A 24,895-nucleotide genomic window follows, 5' to 3' on the forward strand; every position below is an offset into this window, starting at 1 on the left:
AAGAACAACAATTCGATTTTGCAAACAATCACCAAGCCTTGCATACAATAAGATTTTTACAACCTCATTTAGCAACAGTAATACTAATTATTCTTTTAAATACGCATTATCTATATTATCTATTAAAAATACCTAAACATTATTCATCATCAACACCAGAAGTTAAAGAATCTATACCACAATGGTTTACGAGCCAACAGTTCTTTATCGTCAGCAATTTCCTGTTTGATTAATTCAATATCCATCATACTTCTACCAGTAGTAACATCCATATCTTTAGCTCTGATATAAAATGACCAGCTTCTAGTCCAAACCTTGTGACCAATATAGAATACTATCACAATAGGAACAGCAAGATAAGCTTGAAAGAATGATGTTGGGTTCAAATTATCTCCACCAATTGGATACAACGCCACATAAAATTGAGCAGCAAGAATCAAAAAATTCAAAAGCAAAGAGAAATAAGCACCCCAGACACCACCAAAGGCTTTAAATGGGATATTCTCTGTATCAATACCTTGTACTTCATAAGCACGATACACTCTGATATGAATTAATGAAACACTAGCCCATAATAAAATAGCAGAAAGACCTGAAATGGCTAACATCCACAATAACATTTCTGAACCCCCACTGGAACCTCCTGCAAGTCCAATTAAACCAAATCCAACTGCTATAAGAATAGAATACATTGGTCTACCCTTACGATCAACATATGCAAGAAATTTTGGACCATGACCTGCGTTAGCTAATGCAACTAATGGTTTATAAGTAGCAAAGACACTAGCATTGGCAGCTGATAACATAGCGACCAAAATACAAGCATTAATAATTGATGGTAAAACTTTAATACCCCCATTGGAAAGACCAATGACAAATGGAGAAACTGGCCATTTTGAGTTACCTAATAAACTTGGATCATCATATCTAACTATAAAGCAAACCATAATAATAGCAAACATGTAGAAAACTAAAATTCTCCAGAAAATTTGTTTCATGGCTTTACGTAATGATTTTCTTGGATTAGAAGTTTCAGCAGCTGAGATAGCAGTCAATTCTGTTCCTGAAAATGCATAAGCTGCATTTACTAGGGTATTACAACAACCATGAAATCCATGGACAAAAGGAGGTTTCCAATTCTTACCACCAATGTAACCTTGAGACCCACCACCAGCAGTTAATACAATGGCAGCAACAATAAATATGATAATGGCAATGACTTTAACTAAAGAGAATACACTTTCACCAAATCCATAACCTTTGACACCGAAGATACTAATACCAACAAGTATAACCCAGAAAATTGCCACCCAAGCAGCAGAGTTAACTTCATCAGTCCAATATTGGATTGTCAATGAGCAAGAAACCAATGAAATTGGAATAGCAACAATCCATTGTAGACAATAATTCCAATTCATGGCAAATGCCCAAGATTCATCAATGAATCTCGAATTATACACAAGAAAGTTCCCCTTGACTGGATAAGTACTGGTCAATTCACCCAAAGATTGAATAATTAAAAACATTAATCCGGCAACAATGGCATATCCAACCAAAGTACCACCAGCACCTGCTGATGAAATGGCTTGTGCACTTGAAACAAATAACCCACCTCCAATACAAGTTGCTAGAGCAATGAGTCTAACTTGATAATCTTTTAATGAATCATCAGGAGTTGAGATATCATCATAACCAACTTCTAAATCTCTGTCAATTTTAAACGAAGTAACAAAATCTTTGAAGTTACTGTTACTTGCCACTGGTCTTGTTAGTTCTTCAGTTGATGAGTTGAGTGCTATATCTTCATGCTTCATCTTATAATCCGGGGAAGGCATGGCGGGATCGATTTTTTATGTAAGTATTTAAGTAAAAGTCTACTTTCACCAAGATGAGTGTTAAACTCGTTGTTTCTTGCAATTAGTGATCATCCTTGAAATGTTTTCACCATTACAGAAAAATTTTTTTAAGGAAAGTACAAAGATGTTACATGATCATATTGCCGCATCGTCTTCACTGGTTTGCCGCAAAAAAAAATATAAAATAAGTAAAAAATCGATTTCTTAGCGCGAGCTGCGACCAATGAATGGACCTGAACGGGTCGTGTTTTCTTTTTGATTTCACCTTTTTTAAATTTCTTTTTTTTCTTCTTCTTCTTCTTCTTCTTCTGCCTCTGCCTCTGATTCTCACTGACTTTTTCTATTCATATACAGTCGCTTGCAAAAAGTTTGGAGATTTTTTTTCAAAATCGAAAAACACCACAAAAACGGAGAAGAAAAAAGCTTTTCTCTCCTGTTTTTCACGTACCGTTTTGTAAAGAATTAACTGCCAATAATATACAAGATATAAACTACATATCTCTTATATAGACATCATTCTAGAGTGTATCGATAGTACTTACAATTATGTATTTCTCTGTGGACAATCTATAAAAGTGTTCGGATGAAGTAAAAATTTTCTCGGTCCACCTCGGAATTGTGTTACACACGATCTATTTTACTAATTTCATTCGCTCATCTATTATCCAGTACACTACTTTTCAATTTTGAAAAAAAATCTCCAAACTTTTTGCAAGCGACTGTAAATCCACATAGAATATACAACACTAAAAAAAAAGAGAATCCCCTTGTTGGAAAAGTCTAATTATTTATTGTAGACAACTCATATTAAGCAACATGATTGTAATATGGAATTTAATTCAAGAGTATGTTTACATCCTGAATGTGAGAATTCGTAATGGACCATAGACGAAGATGAAATACCACGAAACCACTCTCAACAAATTTATATAAGAAAAAAGCCGTGACAGGTACTTGACCAGCTTCGAGAATGCATGTTTCTTGATGAAATTTGGCAAGTATAAGATAAAATGTGTAGATTATAACGGTTGATGAGACACATGTCTTGTTTCATTTAAAATGATTAATAGAAATGAATTAGAGAAGTGAATTTCTTCTGGGCATGTATATCTGATTCATAAATCAAGCTAAATTTAAATCAATAAAACTAGCAAAAACAAAAACAAAAAAAAGAAAACCCTAACGGTATCTAAGAAACAATATTAACGAGTTTCACTATTATAGTCAATTTAAAGTGTACATTCACGTCTTCTATTTTTTTTTTTATGAATTGGGTGATTTCTAATTCTTGTTGTGATTCAAAATTGACATGCATTAGAGTTTATGCAGAAGGATTAATTTTCTCATTCATTTGCGTGTTTGCTGCGGAAAAACTCTGCGGCTTATTTCGGAAAAACCTTGTCCTCACAAAAGAATTACCATAATAAGGAGAATATAAAATTCAGCTAGAATTAAGCGGTAATACTCGGGAGAATCACAGCAGGGTACATATAAGTTTAATTTCTTAGATATCTAAAAAAAAAGAAAGAAAATCATATGGTAGACAATTAACGTACCATTTTTGCTTACGAATGTTTCATTTAAAATTGAATGTCAAAACAACTTGACGTCACATTGAAATAAAAATATTTTCGTTACTTTTCCCAAAACTATATCAAAGTTTTCCAGGAACTGTAACAATATCAGAATCAGATAGCAAAGAAAATAAAATAAAAAAACTAGATTTGAAGGGTCAACCATAATCCGATTTTTATTTTCCTCCACTATCGATGGTCCTTAGTGACCATAGGCTACAACCACAATACTCCGATTTAGGGAAAGAGCAAAATTACTCGTAGTCAGTTCATTTATGTTTTTGTACTAGGACAGTTCGATGTAGATAGTGAAGTGCAGATTTTTTTTTTTTGGTGAGCATGTCACACAAAACACGATTACCCTGTAATCTCAAATATACATGCTGTGTGTATGTGCATTTTTACATCCAAATGGATGAAAGCACGTCTACAAATGAATTGTACTTCAGGTCTGTTCTAATAAATAAAAAATATCCGTCCATTAAAAAGTTAGTATTAATAAATAATAACCCGTCTATAAAAAAATAGTAATAATAATAATAATAATAATATTCTCAATAATAAATATGTCTAATAAAATGTAAAGTAGAATAAAGCAGTTGTAGTCGAAATGAAAATAATGTCTAATCAAGTAAAAGTTTCAACCCCCCATTTCAAATTTGTACTTCACCTCCTAATTTAACGATTTGTTCCTTTAGCTTTTGGTTTTCTTCAGCAAAATCCTTCTCTCTTTTTTGCAAGTAAAGAATATATTCAGTAGCCTTTTCTAAGATCATTGATTTATTAAGCTTGGTGTTGTTCTTTGGTTCAGGTTCAGCTTCATTTTCTTCACCGGTTTCAAAGGCAGTTTTTTCCAAAGCAACCCAAGGAATGATTTTTTGAATACCAGCAATCTTAGCATTGATATTGATTCTGTATCTCTTTTCGATTTTATTATGAGCTTTCTTTTGAGATTCAGTCAACTTCTTTCTTGGAGCTCTTCTCTTTGGTTTGGTTTCCTTGACACCTGGTTCTTTCTTAAGTCTTGGTTCTTCTTTTAGTATATCTTTGGTTTCAAAAACGGTTTCCAAAGAATCCAAATTGAATTTATCTTGTTTTTCCAATTTAAGATTAGCAGCATTCAAGTTTTGTAAAATGATATCTGAAGATGGGTTGGTAACTGGACTGTTAGCTAATGAGGTATCATTAGAAGATGACAATTCATCAGTCCCGCTAAACACGGTAGCTTCTTCAAATAAAGCATTGAAATTAATAGGATTAGGTTGTTGCATGTAAGATAAATCAGTATTGCTAGTGGTTTGAGAAATTGGAGCAGAAGTAGCAATCAAATCATTCATCCAGTATTCTTGTGGGTTGTCATTTGAAGTAACTGGAGATAACGGCACAGAGTAGCTGTTGTATTCACTGTTGAATTGGTTAGCACGTTGTTGGTAAAAGGAATTCATAATGTAAGTAGATGTATATAAATATTAGTCGTGGGTGTTTGTTGATGATGACTATGATGAAGGAATAAATATATTAAACGATAGAAAATAAATTGGTACATGTAATATAATTTTTCAAAGGGCAATTAACGATACTTTTATACTAAAAAATCGATTACGTTGCTTATTAGGGATAGTCTTACATAATAGGAATATTATTATTTTTTCTCACTTGTTGGCGGCTTTCAAATACGATGTTCGGAATATTAGTTGTGTTGGTAAAATAATAATAATAATCAAGTGAATGCACCACAAAGACTAATCTATAGAATAGGAAGAACGAACGATTATTTATGTTTTAGTTTATGCTTTGCCTATTTCTTTTCTTTTCTTTTTTTTTTCAATAAAGAAAAATTCAATATGGTTTGTGTGATTTTCATGTACCATTTTCTTTATTGCAGGAAAGGTACACAGGCGAGTTATTAGTGTAGAATGGAAGAAACAATAGAAGATGAAAATGAAAAGAATGCAAAACGATCTTCTGCCTGTAATCACAAAGATGACATAGAGACAAACAATAATCAATAAAGGAGGCAATTAAAGAAAAAAAATGAATAATCACCTCACTTTTAGCAAATTTGATGTAGTCTTCAAGTAGTCGTGCATGATAATCGCCGATTTTTCATGCAGTGTTCAAAACTCAATACTGAAACTCCTCACCTCTTTGGCTCTAGAGACATATTCAAAGTACAAAAGGCTAAAATTCATTTTCTTAAAAGAAAAAGAAAAGCAGTAAACTGTTAGAACAAAAGGTGGTTTTCCCCTAGTAAGTCAAATCAGCTCATTTATCACAATGTAATACTGATTCAGGTATAATACAAAAAATGTTCAATCATTTTGTATCTTTGAGTCCCAAGTCCCCTCGCATCAGAGTTTTTCCGGCTAGGGTTGTATCAATAATTACATTTTCTTTCTTTTTTTATGTTTACATATGTATAAAAGTTCGTAGTATGGGCTCAAGATGTACATACAGTAAATGATAAAAATCCCTCTTGCTTGCTCACGGATACATGTGGAAGATATTTCACGGACCTATTTGGCTATTTCCTTTAGTCTCACGGAGGAACATGTGCACTCGTGAAGTGGAGATTAATTGATTAGACTAAAATAGATTGAACTATCATGAATCTATATGACTGGCTTTAAGATACAGTACGAACCATTCACATTGACCATCGAAAACTAAGATGGCCAAGCCTTGGAAGAGAACTCAATTATGGATTCGGTGTTATTTATTGAACCAGCCACAAAACGTTTTGCTCTCCTCTAACAAAGACTGAAGAAAAAAAAAAAGGAACAAAGAAATCATCACGTTGCAATCTCCGAATTGATGAATCATCCACAATGTAATGGGCTAAACAGAAACATTGGTTTCAGCATTGTTAGATTTATGTTTGCTATTTTTCATTTCCTTTTTCCTTTTGGTTTTCATATCACTCATTCTTTTGGTCTTTGTTAGTATGCCTTGTTTAGCTAAACATTTTTAGCGATCTAGTATATGTTAACTGTAAGACCCAAATCTTTTCTTTAATACATATATGCCTCGGAACTTGATCTTAATTCAACCAAGGAATAAGCATGGGTATGCTTATTTCACTTGCAAGTCTAAATTTGCTGAAACAATAAAAAGAAAATAAAAAAATTTACTACTCAATGCAAATGAGTTAGTGTATACATCACTCTGAGATCTGTGTATATTAGTGCAGATATGGCGCATATCAAATTCCACCAGCGGGAACTTTATTAATTAAAAACCTCAATGGTGATAATGATTCTCTTGGATCTTATTCCGGATCTCTATTTGATGCCATGCAAAAAATCCAAGGACTAAAGGAATCTTACATCTTGGGTTTGTTTCTCAAATGCTTTTCTTTTTATTTTGCCATTTGCCATGGATCAATTAGTTTTGAGCTATCCTGTTGCAGGCAGTTTGTTTTCCGTTTTAGGTATAATCTTGAATAGACTCCTCGTGCTGAAAATCTAAATGTGGTGAACAGAGAGATAATGCTCATAAAGTCTTCCATGATATCCGTAAAGTAGTTAAAGATGACTTAGTTAGTTATCTTTAGTTCCATTCTTTGATGAATGGACAAACTTACGATCCTTTAGATACAAGACGTGATTGAAAATAGAAGATAAAAATAAAAATCTCTCAATGGAATACAAGAAAACCGCCTTTAAAACAAGAACAAGCTGGATCACCAAAACTTTTTTCTTGACAATCTAGGAGTCATTCTTTTTCTTCCTTATATTGTGGACGTTTTGGTTTTTAATTCTGGTCTTGCATAGTGAAATTTTTTTTTTGTTGTTGTTGTATATTATGCATCTATGCATACACAGAATCAGTTCATCGCAATATTGCTCGCGATATCTTTCCAAAACGTCAACTCCTTTTGTGTGTGGCATATTGTTTTTATCATTATTTGGGTTTTACAATTTCTTTTCTTGATTTGGGTTACCCTACAGAACAAGAAAAACCCCTTACAACCAGTGGGAGTATGGTATACAGTTCTAGCAATCCCCCCAATATTTCAACAGTAACCCCGCAAGATCATCGGATGGGGAGGGAGTAAAATGTGACTCTGAACGACAAGTACCCGGTGAGGAGAAGAGTAAGGGATAACAACAACAACAGATCACTTCTTCAGCAATACATCATCCCCTCAAAAATCAAATGAAGGGTGCAAAAATAAAAAATATTATGTTGCAAGTTGGATTATTAGAATGGTCTATATTTTTCCTTTTTTCATCCTGAAATGCTGGCTCTTCGACCCTTGTGCACATTAGCAGTACGTTACTCTGCTCTTATTATAATTTACAATCGTATATTATCTCTACTTTAGCAGGGTGTATTCCTTAATATATTACAGAGGATTGTACATTACTTGAACATCTGCCAGACCAGTAAAACTGTTGATTAACTAAATTAATATTAATATTAATAGTAAAAAGAAATACAATACATATTTTGCTTCATAATTGCAAATAATAATAAAAAAAACGATATAATATAAAAGAGAGAATTGTGGAGAATGGTATTTACAAATTAAGTTCCAATTCCCTTTTATTTTTGCTTGTTTTGAGAAAATCACATTACTTGGATTTAGAACTTAATCTTGGATAAACCTTTAGCTAAACCAATACCGTAAACACCAAGGGCAGCGATGGAAATAATGTTAACCAAAGTGGAAATACCATGGTAACAACCGAATCTCTTGTTCAATTTCTTGAATTCTTCAGTTGGTTCACCATCAGCACCAACATTAGCTTTGTCAGCAACCAACTTGTTTCTATCTTCCTTGATTTGTTTACAAACTGGTAACAACCACAAATAGTTCAAGGCACCACCAAGGGATGACAAACCTAACAAACCCAAAGTAAATGGACAGTAGGCCAATGGTTGACTCAAGGCCAAGATAGCTGGAGCAATGGTTTGTAATGTAAAGTAGGTTGGGAAGACCTTGTTTTGCAAGTTACTGAATTCATCTCTTGGTAATTTTTTAAATACTAATGGGGAAACGATAAAGGAGTAAAATGCGGAACCACCAAAAGTCAATGAGTAGAATAAAAAGTGGTATGGAACTCTTGTGTTTAAGCCTAATTGACAGAACATTGCTAATTGATTAATATTGATTGGTTATTTTTTTTTGTTGGGTAATTTGAATAAAACAGAAACGAAATTCAACTTGTGGGTGAATAACGGAGTATTTAATTTATACTCTTTTTTTTTCCTTTCGCCATTCATATCCCGTTCTTTCTTTTTTTTGACTAGTCTCGTTTATATGCGTCTCCTTATTTTTTTTCCCTGTGTCATGTGTGTGATATATTGCACTCCCTGTAAATCATACGTTTTTAATTCTATTTACGACACATTTGTTTGTTTGTTTACACTGGAGATATCGCATCGCCAATTATACTGTAATTATGGTGATACTAATCAGGCAACTTAAATCTAGCGTTCTTGGTCTCAGCAATGGTCCTATTGCAAGTGTATGTTTTTCCCTTTTGACAGTAAAACGTCCCATTAACAGGAAGAAACGTAGTAACATAATCAACTGATGTTCCTTGGAAGTTTGGATTGAGCTTATCAAAATGACAATCATCAGATACTTCTACTCTTTTCTCAAGATTGACTTCCACAACCGTTTCTTTGAATTTCACTTGCATCAATTGTTGATAATCTATCACGCATTGCAAATCATAATTCATGTTATTCTGAAAATCATTAAACTTGATAGATTTGAACTGGTAATACCCACCAAACTCGTCCATTAAATTAGCTTTCAATTGTGAATCAATAGCATTATCGTCTCTTAAAATTAAGTTATGTATATTGTTGGTGGGTTGCAAAATTGATTGGAATCGTGGGTTTATATTTGTACGGCATTCACTGGCTATAAAATCCCGATCACTCAATCTAATCAGACGAATGTAATATTTAATATTTGAACCTTCAATGCACTGTCTCATATCTGTAGATGACCATTTGGCAACACCAACATGACTCATTGCTGTAACAGAAATGTTGCTTGCAACACTTTGTAAGGTATTAATCATAATTGTTTTATCATGAGTTTTGGTTGTTACCTTCAAAATGGGTTTGTCTAAATGGCTTGGATTGGGGTCTGGTAATACACCTATTGCCGTTTGGATTAGTATAAGTATTAGTAATAGTAATAACATGTCTGGAATCAGTTGTACTTATCCAATATGTAATTGTTGCAAAACAAAAATTGTTTACAAAGAAAATTTCTTACAACCAAAACAAACGGAATAACGAAATTATTACGCACGGAATTAACAGGATTAGAGCTGCAATCCTTGTAGAAGTAAAAACGCGGTGACGCGGTCAGGCGCGCGAATTTTTATTTTTTTTTTTTTTTTTTTTTTTGGTAGTTTGCAAGGGATTCTGAAGAAACAACCAAACTAAAAAAGAAAAAAAAAATTGTTGTTTATTTTTATTTTTACAACATATTATTTTGCTTCTGCTACTATTCAAGATCAATATGGGTAAACTGTCTACTCCAGCCAAGTCATCTCCTAAAGTTGGCTCTTCTGGAGGATCGGGTAAGAAACAAACATCGTTGATGGATTTCTTTAAGCCTGCATCTGCTAAGAGCAAATCAAAATCTCAACCACTGCCATTATCATCATCTCCACTTAAATCAAAATCTACATCCAAACCTTTTATATCTAGTGATAAAGAGAATGAGGAAGATGAAGAAATAATGAATCATAAAGATAATACATTGTCCACATCACAACCTCCTGCAGATCAATTTGAAAAGCCCAAGGCAAATGCCACGGCACCTTCCCCACATCCTGCTAAACAAGTTGAACCTAAGAAAAAACCATTGACAGATAGAACATCCATGTTGAATTCTAGTCCTGTTGCTTCTTCCCGTCGTAGACCAAAAGTCAACTATGCTGAATCCGATGATGATGAAGAAGAAGAAGAGATCCGTGGAAGTAGGAAAAAGAGAAGAATTGTACAGGATGATAGTGATGATGATGATGATGCTCATGAAGAATTTAAACCCCCTGCATCAGATAATGATGATGATGACGATGATGATATGAGTGATTTTGTTGTGGATGATGATGCCGATGATGATGATGATATGGAACCTGCACTGGAAGATGAAGATGAACCGGTTCCAAAAAAGAAGAAAACTAAGAAATCTGCATCGCCTGCAGCTAAAATTACGACCCCTTCAAAATCAAACCTGGTATCAGCATCTTCTGTTTTAAGCAAGTTTAATTCTTCTTCATCTTATCAGTCATCACCTGCCACAACTACGCCTAAGAAACAACCAACTAAAAGTGCCACCCCAACTAAGAAATCGTTTGAAAAGGAAAATGAAGAAAGGTACGAATGGTTGGTTAACATCAGAGATGCTGAAAAGCGTACTGTGGACGATCCAGAGTATGATCCAAGAACATTATATATTCCACAATCAGCTTGGTCCAAATTTACCAACTTTGAAAAACAATATTGGGGAATTAAATCCAAGATGTGGAACACTGTTGTGTTCTTTCAAAAAGGAAAATTCTATGAATTGTACGAAAATGATGCAATTATTGCCAATACCAAATTTGATTTAAAGATTGCTGGTGGTGGACGAGCAAATATGAAATTGGCTGGTATTCCAGAGATGTCTTTTGAATATTGGGCTAAAGAATTTATTAGTCATGGGTACAAAGTTGCCAAAGTCGATCAAAAGGAATCTTTATTAGCCAAAGAAATGAGAGGCGGTACCACAAAGGAAGAAAAGATCATCAAAAGAGAATTGACTGGTATTTTAACTGGTGGTACTTTGACCGATTTGAATATGATTACCAATGACATGTCAACTTATTGTTTGAGTATTAAAGAAGAAGAAAATGAAGATGGAACTAAGGTATTTGGAGTTGCCTTTGTGGATACTGCTACATCTGAATTGAATTTTATTGAACTTCAAGATGATGCCGAATGTACAAAATTGGATACTTTAATCACCCAAGTCAAGCCTAAAGAAGTCATTTGTGAGAAGGGTAATTTATGTCAAATTGCTAACAAGATTCTTAAATTCTGTGCTCATAGTGAAAACCAGATTTGGAATATTTTAAATCCAATTACCGAATTTTGGGATTACGACAATACTATCGAAGAATTGGTTAAATCCAAGTACTATGAAGCTGAAGATTTAGATGATTATTCGAAATACCCAGAAATATTGGTTACATACAAGGATAATCATCCGTTAGCTTTCAGTGCTTTTGGTGGGTTATTATACTACTTGAAGTTGTTGAAATTAGATTCTAGTATCATGAGTCTTGGTAATATTCATGAATATCAAATATCAAAAAATGCAAATAATCATATGATCTTGGATGGTATTACGTTAAATAACTTGGAAATTCTTCATAACACTGCTGATGGTAGTGATAAGGGAACACTTTTCAAATTGTTGAACCGTGCTACTACCTCATTTGGTAAAAGACTTTTGCAACAATGGATTCTCCATCCTTTGTACAAGATTGACGAAATTAATGCTAGATATGATTCAGTTGACTTTTTCATGAATGATGGTTTGGAATTAAGATCTGCTATTCAAGATGTATTATTTACTCTTCCAGATTTAGAAAGATTATTGGCAAGAGTTCATGCTAAAACATTGAAATTTAGAGATTTTTTGAGAGTCATTGAAAGCTTTGAAGCCATTGCCAAGTTGAGTACTAAATTAAAGGATTTTGCTAATGTCGAATGTGGTATATTGTACAACTACTTGTCTAGTTTCCCGCACGAAATGAGTGAATTGATTGACCAATGGGAAGATTCATTTGACAGAGAACAAGCTAAATCCGATGTGATCATTCCAGCTTCTGGAGTTGATGAGCAATTTGATGAATCACAAACACTTCTTGGTGATTTAGAATCTCAATTAAATCAAAAACTAAAAGAGTACAAAAGAACATACAAGTCACAAAGTATTTGCTACCGTGATTCTGGTAAGGAAATTTATCTTATTGAAGTTCCAGTTAAATTGAATGTGCCACAGGATTGGCAACAAATGGGTGCTACGTCTAAAGTTAAAAGATATTGGTCACCGGAGGTTAAGAAGTTGGCTCGTAAACTTATGGAGCAACGTGAGTTGCATAAACAGGTGTGTGATACTTTAAAGAATAGAATGTTTGAAAAATTTGATGCTCACTATCAAACATGGATGGGTGTTATTAGATCCATTGGCAATATTGATTGCTTGTTGGCATTGACAAAAGCTTCAGAATCTATGGGTTTCCCTTCATGTCGTCCATCATTCATTGACGCTGCCAAGGGATGTGTTGACTTTAAAGAATTAAGACATCCATGTTTTGAAGGTACTAAAGAGTTTATTCCAAATGATGTTCAACTAGGTGGTTCCAATCCACATTTTGGTTTACTTACTGGTGCTAATGCAGCTGGTAAATCGACTTTAATGAGAACCACCGCTTTGGCAGTTATGCTAAGTCAAATTGGGTGTCATATCCCAGCTGAACTGGCCAAATTGACCCCAGTTGATAGAATTATGACAAGATTAGGTGCTAATGATAATATTATGCAAGGTAAATCTACATTCTTTGTGGAATTGTCCGAAACCAAAAAGATTTTAAGTAATGCCACGCCTAAATCATTGGTTATTCTCGATGAATTGGGAAGAGGTGGGTCAAGTAGTGATGGATTTTCCATTGCTGAATCTGTTTTACATCATTTGGCTACTCATTTACAATCATTGGGTTTTTTTGCAACTCATTATGGTACATTAGGTTTATCATTCAAAACGCATCCTCAAATTAAACAGTTGAGAATGGGAATAGTGGTGGATAACAACTCCCGTAACATCACATTCTTGTACAAATTAGAGGAAGGTACAGCACCAAGATCATTTGGTATGAATGTTGCTGCTATGTGTGGTATTCCTGAAGAAATTGTTGATAATGCCGAAAGAGCCGCTAATGAATATGAACAAACTTCTAAATTGAAGAAACTTGCTGAAGAAAGTGATGTTCATGACATTAGTTTGGGTTTACAAAGTGATTTCGTTTGGTGGGGCACTGGTAAGATTGACGATTTGGGTAAAGACATGATTTCCTACGATGAAGCTATCAAGAAAAGTGCTCTTGATAACATTGCTAAAATGATAGATAGTTTGTAATTCCTTTGTTTAGTTCTTATTTTCTTAAATTATTTTGTGATTGTGTACATTTTTTTTTTTAATTATTATTATTATTCATTTTATTTATAAAACAACAATATAGAATTTTTGACTTTTTAGGTTTACATAATGATTTCGTATTTGACATCTTCTTTTAATTCTTTATGTGGCAAGACAATGGAATTGTAGACAAATACTTGACTCTTCACAGCAGTATCTTGACACAAGATGACGATATTGTTGGAAACTTTCAAATAATTTGATGTACTAGTATCAAAGACATTACTTGCCAAAGTATCAGCAGTAATAGTACCTTCAATTCTACACCATTTCCCAATTTTGGTACCATTTGAAACAATGGCATTCTTGATAATAGTATGATCACCAATACTAACACCATCACAAATGATACAATTAACTAATCTAACTCCATTTCCAATAGTTACATTTTTACCAACAGAAACATTTGGACCAATTTTAGAAGATTTAAAATTTAAATCATTAGTTAAAATTTGAACTGGTTGAGTAATTTTAGGAGATTTTATATTGGTACAATTATTATCACCTTGAGCTAAAAAGAAATTATTAGCAATTAATGCAGAAACTGGCAGTTTTAATTGATACCAAAATCCATTTGTTTTATAAACATTAAAGTTGGTGTTTTTCAGTTGAGGTAAAGTTTTAAAAACATCCAATTCTAAAGAAAGAATACCTCTATCTGATTCATCATCTAAATCATCATCATTGAAATCGACAGATTTGGATTTTTTATCTTTTGCTTGTCTTAACAATTCCAAAATTGTTTTATCAAATATATAAATACCACCATTTAATAAAATTTCATAAGTTGCATCACGATTGAATGCTGAAATTGAAGCACTTGGTTTTTCAACATAATGAACAACTTTACCATTTTTCTTATTAGCAACAATTGCACCAAATTTAGTAACAATATCATCACTAACAGTAGTACTTTGATTTTCATCATCATAATGCAGTCCAACACTAATTTGAGCTTTTGATTTCTTAAGTAATGAAATTGGATCAACTCCAAATATAGTAATATTTGATTCATTTTCTTTATAAAAATTCAACATTTCTTTAAATGGATAATTACAAATTACATCACCATGAATCATAAGTAATTTACAATCAGGTACATTAAAAATTTCATCCTTAAAATGATATAATCCACCAGCTGTACCTAAAGGATAAGGTTCAGATAAATATTTAATTTTTAATCCAGGATTAGCTGATTTAGCATCTTTAATATATTCTTCAAACTTAAGTTTATTTTCTTCTTTGAAAAATCCAATCAATAAAATCTCCAATTCAGAAGCATCAAATTGTTCAACTAAATTATCAACAATATGTCCAACCATGGGTTTACCAGCAATTGGAAATAATAATTTAGGAGTACTAATGGAAATTGGTCTGAATCTGGTGGCTAAAAGCTCACCACCAACAAGAATAAGTGCTTTAATAGTCATGATTATCTATCTAAGAAATAAACAAGTAGCAGTAGTAATTCAAAAAAAAGAAGGATATATTTCTAAATTTAGAGGGAATATAAATGGGAGGGAGAAAGAGTGGAAGAAAGTCAACTCCTTTCACCCCCCTTAAATCTTTCTTTTTTTGAGGAGGTGAATCACGTGATGTACTTTACGAGTTATTACACAAACATATACTATAGAGCATATACACATACTCATTTCATTGCCTTTCTACGTTGTAATTCTTTCCTGACAAAATACCTGACAATATCTGCAGTAGCAAGAGCATCCTCGGTACTATCATGTTCTCCTTTTTGAATCTCTTTACTCAAGTATTTAAATGTCAAGTCTTTTAAACTCCATCTTCTCCATGGACCTGTTTCATGTTTTGTTGGGAATAGTATTGAAGTATCAATTATATTTTCATGAATTGCTCGTATAGCATGGAAATCATTATCACCACCATGTACCAAGACTATGGTTTGACTATCCATTGATTCTCCAAGTTTAGCCATTGCTTGATCCCAAGGTAAGAAATTTCCATCCAATTCATGAATACCTGAATATCTAGTATTAAAATCAACCACTTCACCAAATGGTTTAACAAATATGTCTGAAACTTCTTTTCTTGTAAAATAATCAATTACGGTAATTCTAGCTAATTCAAATCCTTTTGTTGTAAAAACCATCTCACAATCTAATCCAATGACTTTTGATTTTGATGGTTTTTTAAATACATCTTTAGTATATTTATATGTTTGTAATGCTTGTTTCTCTTCTGGATTTTGTAGTAGATACACATGAAATTTAGATTTCATACATGGTACACCAACATCACTGGTCATACAACATAAAAATTTGCCCTTTTGTTTCTTACCATGATGATATTCACACGTAGTTGGTTCTAATTGTTGTGATAACCTAAATTCAGTACCACATCGAGAGCAAACCCTTGTTATTTTGTCATTCGGTATAGATTCAGGTATATCCATAGTATATCCATACTTGACTAAAGTATCTTTATCAATTACCCATTCTTTAAGTATTTTATACTCCTGAGCTTCTAGTTCTTCTTTGGATGGTCCTGAAGGTTTAGCCTTTGGAGGATGTTGTAGTCTATAAATACCTTGTCTAATTTGATTTTTGTAAGTTGAATTAGATGATTTTTTAGCTATCTCATATTCAATTTCAATAGCTCGAAGTTTTGGTGTTTGAAGTCCAGGGGTTTTCTTAAGTAATATACCCACAATCAATTCTATATTCTTCTTTCTTTCTGGTAATGTAGCAGGATTGGTATTGACTTGTTTTGGTAAGATAAACTTTGGATCCTCTAGTTTCTGTCTCTTTGATTCAACATCATTTGACGGCTCACTCTTTCTCTTATTCACGTCACTCATACTAAGATATAATAATATCAGTATATATGTTACACACAAATCCTTCACAGAATATAATCCACTACTTTTTGTTTGTTTGTTTGTTCGTTTTAGGGTTTTATAATCTGAAAAAAATGTACAAAAATCAATTTAGGGCTTGTAAAAAAATCGATCCGGGTAAATCAGTCACATGATGAGTGCGAAAATTTTTTTCATCTCATTTGGAAAACTATAAAAGGACCTCGAAAGTAGCAAACTTTTTTTTTCTGTTTTTCCCTTTCTTTTTCTTTTCTCTGTCGACGTACTTCATAGGATCATTTCTATAGGTTACGACTCTCTTTTGATTCTTCAAAAGAGCCATTGAATCCAACTTGGACGATGAGTTTGGTCCTTAGTTCTTCAAAGTGAGAAATTAATTTTATAATTTGCCATCTTTTAATTAAGTTGTGCGCGATGATCTTTATCCTATCATTTAACTTCTTTGAAGTGATGACTGGATGGAACTAAGTGACAGTCTGACAAGTCTTATGATTCTATTGTATAGTTTTTTTTTTAATTAGTATTTTCATAATATAAATATTTTTTTTAACTATTTTTCTAAAATAATTATTTTACTATTGTAAAGCTCATCGCGTGGAATCTGTTCGGTGATGGTCTCTTGTATCTGTCTACACTGAATACTTTTTAGATTACTTTGATCAATCTATTCTATCTAAACAGTTTCGTCATAACTATATAATGTATAATAGTCTACCACTTTACCATTCAAATTGTTCTCTCCTTCAATAGGTAAATAAAAGACATTTCTAAGTTTTTCATCACCAATAATCCAAAAATCTTTCCAGTTTTGCACTATACCAAAATCAGTTGGAATTTTAACTGCATTCAATGGATTATAAGCAGTATTATCGGTATCATCTGAACTTCCTCTAAATAATGATCCAATACTCATTTTTAAAGTTAAAATGAATTGATCAATACCTAACAAATTCAAACAAGTTTTAAACTCGTTATTATGATTATGATGAGAATTAGCTTCTGGTATTGGTGTCCCGTTGGCACCGAAATCTCTAGGAACTGTAGAATGATTGAAACGATTGGATTGGATGGTTTTGTTTAAAATACTAAACTCCCATGTGGTGATTCCTTTAAGTATTTGGAATGTTTGTACAATGCACAAGAATGTAACCCAGATGCCTTGAAGAATTACCCAGATTAGTAAATTGAAATGGAAATGATGATTCTGATATCCAAAACATAATTCATCTCCCAATAATGAACATGCTAACCCTTCATCTCCTGATTGATATCCATCTTCAAGTGTTTCAAAATATTGAAGCGATAAATAAACAAAAAGGAAAATCCCCAAATTTAAAGAATAGACAAATGCAATGAAAATTTTATGGTTCCTGACACCAATATCATTATAGACCCATGGACATGAATGATCAAATCTGGCAATCAATTTCTTGTTGTGCTTAGAATATCTTGACCTTAGTGGTTTTCTAACAAATGAATTCACACAGAAGTGGTCGGTGTCGAATTTACCGATTTTGATTAAATCCTTAACTTGGTTCAATATGACACTGTTATCCGCAGGAGTTGGAACAAAACCTGGATTAATAAACATTGCTTTGAAAAATGACCATGTCAAAATTCCAACACATGCTGTCATCACTAAATTTGTAAAAAAATTATGCAAAAATGTTACCGGCACAATGTTGTATAGCCAGACCAAAATTGTCCAGAATGCTGTTGATGAAAAGACACCTGCCAAAAGAGGGGATTTTGGCAATAATTTGTCGTCAAATAAATAAGTCGAAATGACAAAATACTTCAATAAATATATTCCTCCAGCAGTTAATCCAATAGCAAATAAAAATTTAGGTATCCCGTAACCTTGTGAAGCAGATATAATGTTAAGCATTAAAGGTAATAAAACATAAGGAGTCAAAAATGTGATAATCTTGGCCATTTTTGGTTGAAGCCAGTGTTTCTTAACAACCCAGTTATTTTTAGAATCTCTTCCACATTCAACTAACACCTTCTCCCAAGTATTCAAACAATTCATATCATTGGCAATATCAAATGAATTTTTGTTTTGATCATTTTTTGCAAAAATATCTGACCCAGCTTCAACTAATGTCTTTAAAACTGACTTGTAGCCCTTCATAAAGGACCAATGCAAAGGAATAAACAAGTTATCATCAACTTTGGTCACATCAGCTCCAAATCTTAATAATGCATTGATAGTGTAGATGTCATTCTGGTATGCTGCCCAGTGCAACCCAGTTCTATTGGATCCATCGGGTTCATCAATGTACACTTTCTTGGAGGAGTTGACATCACAGCAACTCAACAATAAATATTCAACTAACGTGATATTTGACGAGTGAACAGCTAAATGTAAAGCATTGTAACTTTGTGCATCTTTCAAATTTGGATCAGCATCTGAATTGGACATCAAATAGTCGACGATGTAAACGAGTCCATTTCTACAGGCCCAATGTAATGGACTTGCTCTCAATTCACCACCCAAGTAATTTGGATCAGCTCCATTTTCAATTAAATACTTCACTAAATACAATCTGTTGTTGATACACGCCCAATGCAAACCAGTAATTCCATCACTAAATGTATCATTAACTTGAACTGCTTTGGAAGTTATTAATTCTTTAACTATAGTTATATTTCCTTCTTGACAGCTATTCATAAATTTAGCAAGATCAGGGTTTAAATCTTGTTCCGTTGGTTGTTCAGGTTTATTCTCGGTGACGGTGTTAAGATCTGAGTCTAAAGTTTCTAAAACCGCCTCGGTTGATTTTATTGATGCTCTTTCAACTTCGTCCTTGTCGTTATCTTCTTCTTCACCATCATCATCGTCATTTGTAGTACTTGAAGTAGTTGGTTCACTTGAGTTAAGTTCAGACAATTCAATTGTTTGTTGATCAGGGTCGGTAGGTGTGGAAATTTTATCTGTCTCAACTGTCAATGTATCAACTGAATCTTGTGTCTTATTAGTATTATTAGGGGTCTTTGGAGATGCCGATTTCAGTTTCAGCTTATTCTTTCTCTTTGCCATTGCTTCTACTTTGATCTAATGATGATGGATTCTGAAAATATCAAAAATTTAGTAATATTAGAAATCAAAAGAAAATGAGCTAAAAAAAAACTCCAACTTTCAAAATTGACAGTACGGGTCGATCTCAATTTTTAGCACGATTGTTTTTTTTTTTCTCCTTCTGTTTCACGGGTTTTTTCTTCGACTAAAGTCGTGCGATGCACGTCTGGGAAACGGCGCAGTGAAAAAAAAAAAAGTCATAAACATTTCACCAACAATTGTTGAAACTACGCCAACTTTTGGCATGATATTTTGAATGACGGTTAAGAAAATGACTGTTTATTATCTAATGATATAGCCTATACACATAATACAAGTGGCAATTGTCACTTTTGTTGTTTTTGAAAGATTTCTATAGCACAAACACTAGTTCATGCCATCACCCTTGGATGCTTCATAAGAAGTGGTTGATACCTTTGTATCTTCAGTATCAGCAGAAGAAGTTTTAGCGGCAATTGAAGAAGACAAGTTTGATGCGGTATCAACTGCATCTTTAGCTTTTCTATTTAATAATTCCATCACTTGACCTCCAGCTTTAATAGCATTTGGTTTTAAAGTATCTTCAACAAAAGGTTGTACTCTATCATTAATAAACCCTGGTCTGACTTCGTCCTTTGAAATAAGTCCTAAATTCAGTTCCCCAACTCTAGTTAAATGTTTTTCTAATAATAAATAATTTCTTGAATTTGCCTTGTAACCAATCTCAACAATACTACCAACAAAAGGAATCAAACCTAATCCAAAATCAATGGCAATGTTAACCAAGAATAAGATTTGCAAATCTAATGGGAATCCATTCTCTAATTTTCTAGTTAACCATAATAATTGTAATGACCAAAATGTAGCCACTATAGTACCAACAACAGGGATAACACTAACAATATTGGTCCAACCAAAATTAACACCTAATATTTTGAACCAATAATCATATCTATAAGCCCGTTTCTTGAACAGTTGTAAAACGTCTAAATCATTGGCACTAATACCATCAGGTATTCTTCTGGTTATCTTTTTTACTATTTGTTCACCATTGGATTTGGTACCAATTGGAACATATTCATAATATGGATCTTCAACTCCAAATCTATTCCATTGATTATCTCTAAAAATTCGATTAGCAATGTATTTGAACACGAATGAAGACATGATTGTTGCGTATTGAACAAAAGAGAAAAACTGGAATTGCTTGGGTGGGAAATATTTGACCTTTAAATACACCATTGGGTTAAAATTCTACTCTTGAGAGACAGTTGCTGTTTCTGATTACTATTGCTATTGCATAAAATGTATTATGTAAATCCGCGTGACCTGTTTTGGTGTGTGCACTACCTTGTGTTTTTTTTGGGTCATTTACGGGCTAATGCGCCGTTGAGCATTCTTCTACCACATACGAGTGCTTTGAGATGGATTATGAATCTAAGGTTTTATGATATCTAATAGCCACTTTCAATTTATACTGCAAATAGACATAGAAGTGACATATCTACATATTTATATTTATGCTAGAAACGTATTATTTCGTTGTAATTCAATTGCATGTGATACTGGGATTCATAACCATAAATGGTAGATATCAAAATTCATGCCGAAACGAAACGAAAGAAAAAAAAAAGTTGGTTTGGTTTGCTCTTTATAAAACAATCACATATTGCCAATTCAACAAAAAAATCTCCACATAGACATAGACCCTTTTTCTTTCTTCTTTCATTATTGACGTATTCAATTCGTTTTTTTATTTTTAGTTCATTTATTGTTATTGGTTGTATTTAATTATTGCCTATCGAAAGGTGTTAACTACGTCGTATTTTTTTTTAGTTCTTTGATTGAGGTTGCATAGTAAACCAGAATCCCTGCAAATCACCACCAAATTTATACACACTCATACATTTATTCATTTAAATACATTCATCAAAAGCTTAGACAACAAACATGGTAGTAGAATATTTAGTCAGCAAGGTTCCTTTTTCAGATCATATACCAGTGATTAATAAATTCAGTCCGACTAAGAAACAACCTGGGGCAGATGGGGATAAAGAAGAGTCATCACGAACAAGTTCAAGACTGGCATCATCAGGAACTGATGACGAAGAGTATTCAGAAAATGATGAAATCAGACCAATAGAGTTTACCAATCCTAAAGATCGAATTCATGAAAAATTGATGAATACTAGGAATAAAGATATCAATGGATTTGCAGTTGTGGATGATGAAAATATATTTGATACTCCAAGAAAGGGTAACAATCATTTATCGTTTGTTGATAATTCTTCAACAATGACTGTATCTCAAAGATTGGCAAGAAGAAAATCTCGAAAAGTTACTGATCAAGGTTCACCTGTTTGTTCCACTTTTAGTGGATCTTCAAAAACGTTAGTTGGAAGTTCAGGAACAAAAGATGGAGATGAAGATTCTGAAGAAGATAAACAGAATAGAATTGAAGAGTATTTGGAGAATCAAAATAACAAGTTTGATGAACTTATATCAAAGAATATTGATGTGGTTTTGAATCCAGACTCTGAAAAGTCGGAAAATGAAAAACTTATCCGAATGGTATATGATAATAGAAAACCAATTATGCGTACTTTATATGATTTGGGTAAATCTGAAGTATCATCAAGATTACCATATATTCCATATTTCAATCCAAAGACCAATAACGAAAATGAGACAGTAAAGGTTGAGATCATGAGTTATACAGCAGAGACTAAACCTTCATTGCTTGGAAGTCCATTTACTGACTACTGTCAGCAAGTTATAGACAACGATAGTAATGAGCCATTTATCGAAGAACCTAATTCTGATCAACACAAAAATGATCAAGAACGTTTTGATGAATTGATGTCTCATTTAGATAGTGAGATTAAAGTAGATATTTTCATTGATTCGTTAGAGGATGAAACTAAAGTGATGTTGTATGAGCTGTTAAAGCATGATTTGAAAGATTATCATCATGATGGAGAATTTAAAAATCTTTACCATAGCAAGAACGTTTCTCCTTTGGACAAACTCCAAGTATTTGTTATCATATCTATCAAGTTGGTATTTACAGGATTGAAATTATTTATTCCAATTACAAAATATTTGATATACAAGTTTAAAGAAAATCAATTGTATATATTCAACAAAAAGAACATGGAACGATTGATTGATTTAGTGTTGACTTTTATGAACTACCTTGATGCCAAATTAACCAACAACGAAGATATCATTGACAAAATGTATAAACAGGACTATGTTAAAGCAGAAGAAGTTTACAATGACTTCACATCCTACACTACCGATTTTTTCAAACCAAGTTCAATTAAAAAAATGTTGATATCTGAAGACGATCATGTTGCAGGTAATGTGTATGATTTCATCGTGGGAAGAATCACTAGCAAGGATAAGAAAAGATATGCTGAAGATCCACGATATGCCAAGTTTTATTCTAGTAGAAGACATATCATACCCGATTCAGATGAAGTAGATGCAACGGAAGAAGTAGAACTTGGAACAGAAGATGATGAATATGAAGAGAATAATGGGTTTCGCACGACTGCTATTTCTGGTAGTGTGAGTGAGAATTCCATTTCTAGCGGCACGAGTAGTGCAGGAGATCCGTCCTTATTCAAGGCAGCAGAAAAATTTTTTGATGAAATGTGAGATGTTATTATAAGAGAAATACTTGGAGATGAAAATGTAGGAATAGAATTAGGCATGGTAAAGGGAATTAATAGGTATAGTTACATAGAGGGGGTTTTGTAGAATTAAATTAACGGGATATATTTAGGAACGTTATTCTTATAATCGTAAGGAGATTTAACTTTTGACACGTTACAAGAAGAATTTTTCTTTATTTTTTAACAAATATTTTTGACTAAATTCTTACAAAATACAGAAATAACCCCCTATATAAGCAGTTTTTTTTCCAGAATTGCCGATACTAGGATGATAGTAGATTGAATAATCTTACTTTGAAATGCTCAATAAACTACATTTACGACTAGTATCATGTTCATTAGGCAGAGAACTAGAACTAATGACAAATGGACCTGGATCTATTATTATCTATTGTATCTAGAACTTCGTATCTGTGTTCCTTAATGAAAATAATTAGAAAAAAAAGGAACATCGTGGGAGGTCGTGCACATAGTGATAAATCTTAACTAGGCGATGCATTTTTTTTTTGTATTTAAAATTTTCAACTGTATTTCATGATACAGAAATATAGAATCGTGCATAATTTAACAGCAAGATAGCAATCTTTGTACTAAAAAATAATAAGTGAAACTATAGACACGTTACACAAACAGGTGTATTTGGGGGGAAATGGAACTTGATGGAATTTTTTCACATTTTTCAATTAACAATACAATAATTTGTAATTTCGTTATCTCTATCTGTTTCTCTACCTATCGTCTAAAATACCAATTAAACCAAAATTAGATACAATACTACACGGGTGTGTGTGCCAGAGAACTCAAGTTGACTACGTGGCAGAGAAAACAATAAAATAGATACACCGCCTTAATAAAAGTCAATTAAGAGCTATTCTTCCGTTCTTTCCCCCCTCCCTTTTTTTTAGTACTACTGTAAAAGAAATTTTTTCAGAAACCGTACGAATAGAAACTGTAATAGAAACTTACGGTTTTATCGTTGACATAATTCCATGTTGGTGAGATTAATTAAATTAATGATAAAGGACTGGAGTAAATATCAAGATTGAGCATGTGGACACACCCATATTAAATAATAATTTATACACAAAATATCAATTGACCAATCAGAGGGCAGAATGGTTTAGTTTATGCATAATGAATTAATCCCAATTAGGAAAATTCTCCTATTTTTTCTTAGTCGTGCGCGTGTGGAAGGTCGTGCAAAAAAAACATGCGTCTCTTAATATTTTCTTTTTTTGAAATTCTCTTGTTGTCCAATTTTTCTTTTTTTTTTCAATTTCCATTTTAAATAAGAATAAAAAGTTTGGGTCATTTTTTTTTTTTTTTTTTTTTTGTTTCTCTCTCTTTCTTTCTTGATCATCAACTTTCTTCTTTCCTCCCTTTTCTTTATTTCTCTTTCTCGCTGTCTTTTTTTTTTGGTTAATTGGTTTTTTTTTTCTTCCTTTTCCCAACAAAACAAACAGAGAAACAGAGAAAAATTTTCCCACCAATAACAAGTTTTAATTAAACTAACGGGAAAACTCACACACTCACACACTTATATTTTCATCAAAGCAAGACTACTTTTGATTAGGTTCATAAAGTAACGATTTAACAGGTTCATTACACTTTTTAATTAAAGGTTTATCTGTCTACATAAAAAATCACTCTTGGTTAA

General features: G+C 32.7%; 10 protein-coding genes across 10 annotated transcripts; 2 read left to right on the plus strand and 8 right to left on the minus strand. All coding sequences in view use genetic code 12, as the record gives it.

The window, feature by feature from the left end:
• Window positions 1–149: 149 nt before the first annotated feature.
• CTRG_03589 (uncharacterized protein) lies at window positions 150–1,835 on the minus strand (the record flags this gene model as incomplete). The annotated part of the gene is made up of 1 exon (XM_002549246.1): window positions 150–1,835. One exon carries the CDS (start codon window positions 1,833–1,835, stop codon window positions 150–152), a length of 1,686 nt encoding a protein of 561 aa, XP_002549292.1.
• Window positions 1,836–4,083: 2,248 nt separating this feature from the next.
• Window positions 4,084–4,875, minus strand: TYE7 (regulatory transcription factor TYE7; the record flags this gene model as incomplete). Its single annotated transcript, XM_002549247.1, has 1 exon — window positions 4,084–4,875. The coding sequence occupies one exon, from the start codon at window positions 4,873–4,875 to the stop codon at window positions 4,084–4,086; it is 792 nt and encodes a 263-aa protein (XP_002549293.1).
• Window positions 4,876–8,017: 3,142 nt separating this feature from the next.
• Window positions 8,018–8,527, minus strand: CTRG_03591 (uncharacterized protein; the record flags this gene model as incomplete). The annotated part of the gene is made up of 1 exon (XM_002549248.1): window positions 8,018–8,527. The coding sequence occupies one exon, from the start codon at window positions 8,525–8,527 to the stop codon at window positions 8,018–8,020; it is 510 nt and encodes a 169-aa protein (XP_002549294.1).
• A 320-nt stretch (window positions 8,528–8,847) lies between these two features.
• CTRG_03592 (uncharacterized protein) lies at window positions 8,848–9,597 on the minus strand (the record flags this gene model as incomplete). Its single annotated transcript, XM_002549249.1, has 1 exon — window positions 8,848–9,597. One exon carries the CDS (start codon window positions 9,595–9,597, stop codon window positions 8,848–8,850), a length of 750 nt encoding a protein of 249 aa, XP_002549295.1.
• A 323-nt stretch (window positions 9,598–9,920) lies between these two features.
• Window positions 9,921–13,589, plus strand: MSH6 (mismatch repair ATPase; the record flags this gene model as incomplete). The annotated part of the gene is made up of 1 exon (XM_002549250.1): window positions 9,921–13,589. The coding sequence occupies one exon, from the start codon at window positions 9,921–9,923 to the stop codon at window positions 13,587–13,589; it is 3,669 nt and encodes a 1,222-aa protein (XP_002549296.1).
• A 122-nt stretch (window positions 13,590–13,711) lies between these two features.
• Window positions 13,712–15,079, minus strand: PSA2 (Psa2p; the record flags this gene model as incomplete). The annotated part of the gene is made up of 1 exon (XM_002549251.1): window positions 13,712–15,079. One exon carries the CDS (start codon window positions 15,077–15,079, stop codon window positions 13,712–13,714), a length of 1,368 nt encoding a protein of 455 aa, XP_002549297.1.
• Window positions 15,080–15,297: 218 nt separating this feature from the next.
• On the minus strand, window positions 15,298–16,479 carry REX3 (RNA exonuclease; the record flags this gene model as incomplete). The annotated part of the gene is made up of 1 exon (XM_002549252.1): window positions 15,298–16,479. One exon carries the CDS (start codon window positions 16,477–16,479, stop codon window positions 15,298–15,300), a length of 1,182 nt encoding a protein of 393 aa, XP_002549298.1.
• Window positions 16,480–17,170: 691 nt separating this feature from the next.
• On the minus strand, window positions 17,171–19,540 carry AKR1 (palmitoyltransferase; the record flags this gene model as incomplete). The annotated part of the gene is made up of 1 exon (XM_002549253.1): window positions 17,171–19,540. One exon carries the CDS (start codon window positions 19,538–19,540, stop codon window positions 17,171–17,173), a length of 2,370 nt encoding a protein of 789 aa, XP_002549299.1.
• Window positions 19,541–19,945: 405 nt separating this feature from the next.
• On the minus strand, window positions 19,946–20,800 carry CTRG_03597 (DUF4112 domain-containing protein; the record flags this gene model as incomplete). Its single annotated transcript, XM_002549254.1, has 1 exon — window positions 19,946–20,800. The coding sequence occupies one exon, from the start codon at window positions 20,798–20,800 to the stop codon at window positions 19,946–19,948; it is 855 nt and encodes a 284-aa protein (XP_002549300.1).
• A 708-nt stretch (window positions 20,801–21,508) lies between these two features.
• On the plus strand, window positions 21,509–23,221 carry CTRG_03598 (uncharacterized protein; the record flags this gene model as incomplete). Its single annotated transcript, XM_002549255.1, has 1 exon — window positions 21,509–23,221. The coding sequence occupies one exon, from the start codon at window positions 21,509–21,511 to the stop codon at window positions 23,219–23,221; it is 1,713 nt and encodes a 570-aa protein (XP_002549301.1).
• Between the last annotated feature and the right edge of the window lie 1,674 nt (window positions 23,222–24,895).

This window comes from Candida tropicalis (assembly GCF_000006335.3).
Source record: "Candida tropicalis MYA-3404 genomic scaffold supercont3.4, whole genome shotgun sequence".
Classification (NCBI taxonomy): domain Eukaryota; kingdom Fungi; phylum Ascomycota; class Pichiomycetes; order Serinales; family Debaryomycetaceae; genus Candida; species Candida tropicalis.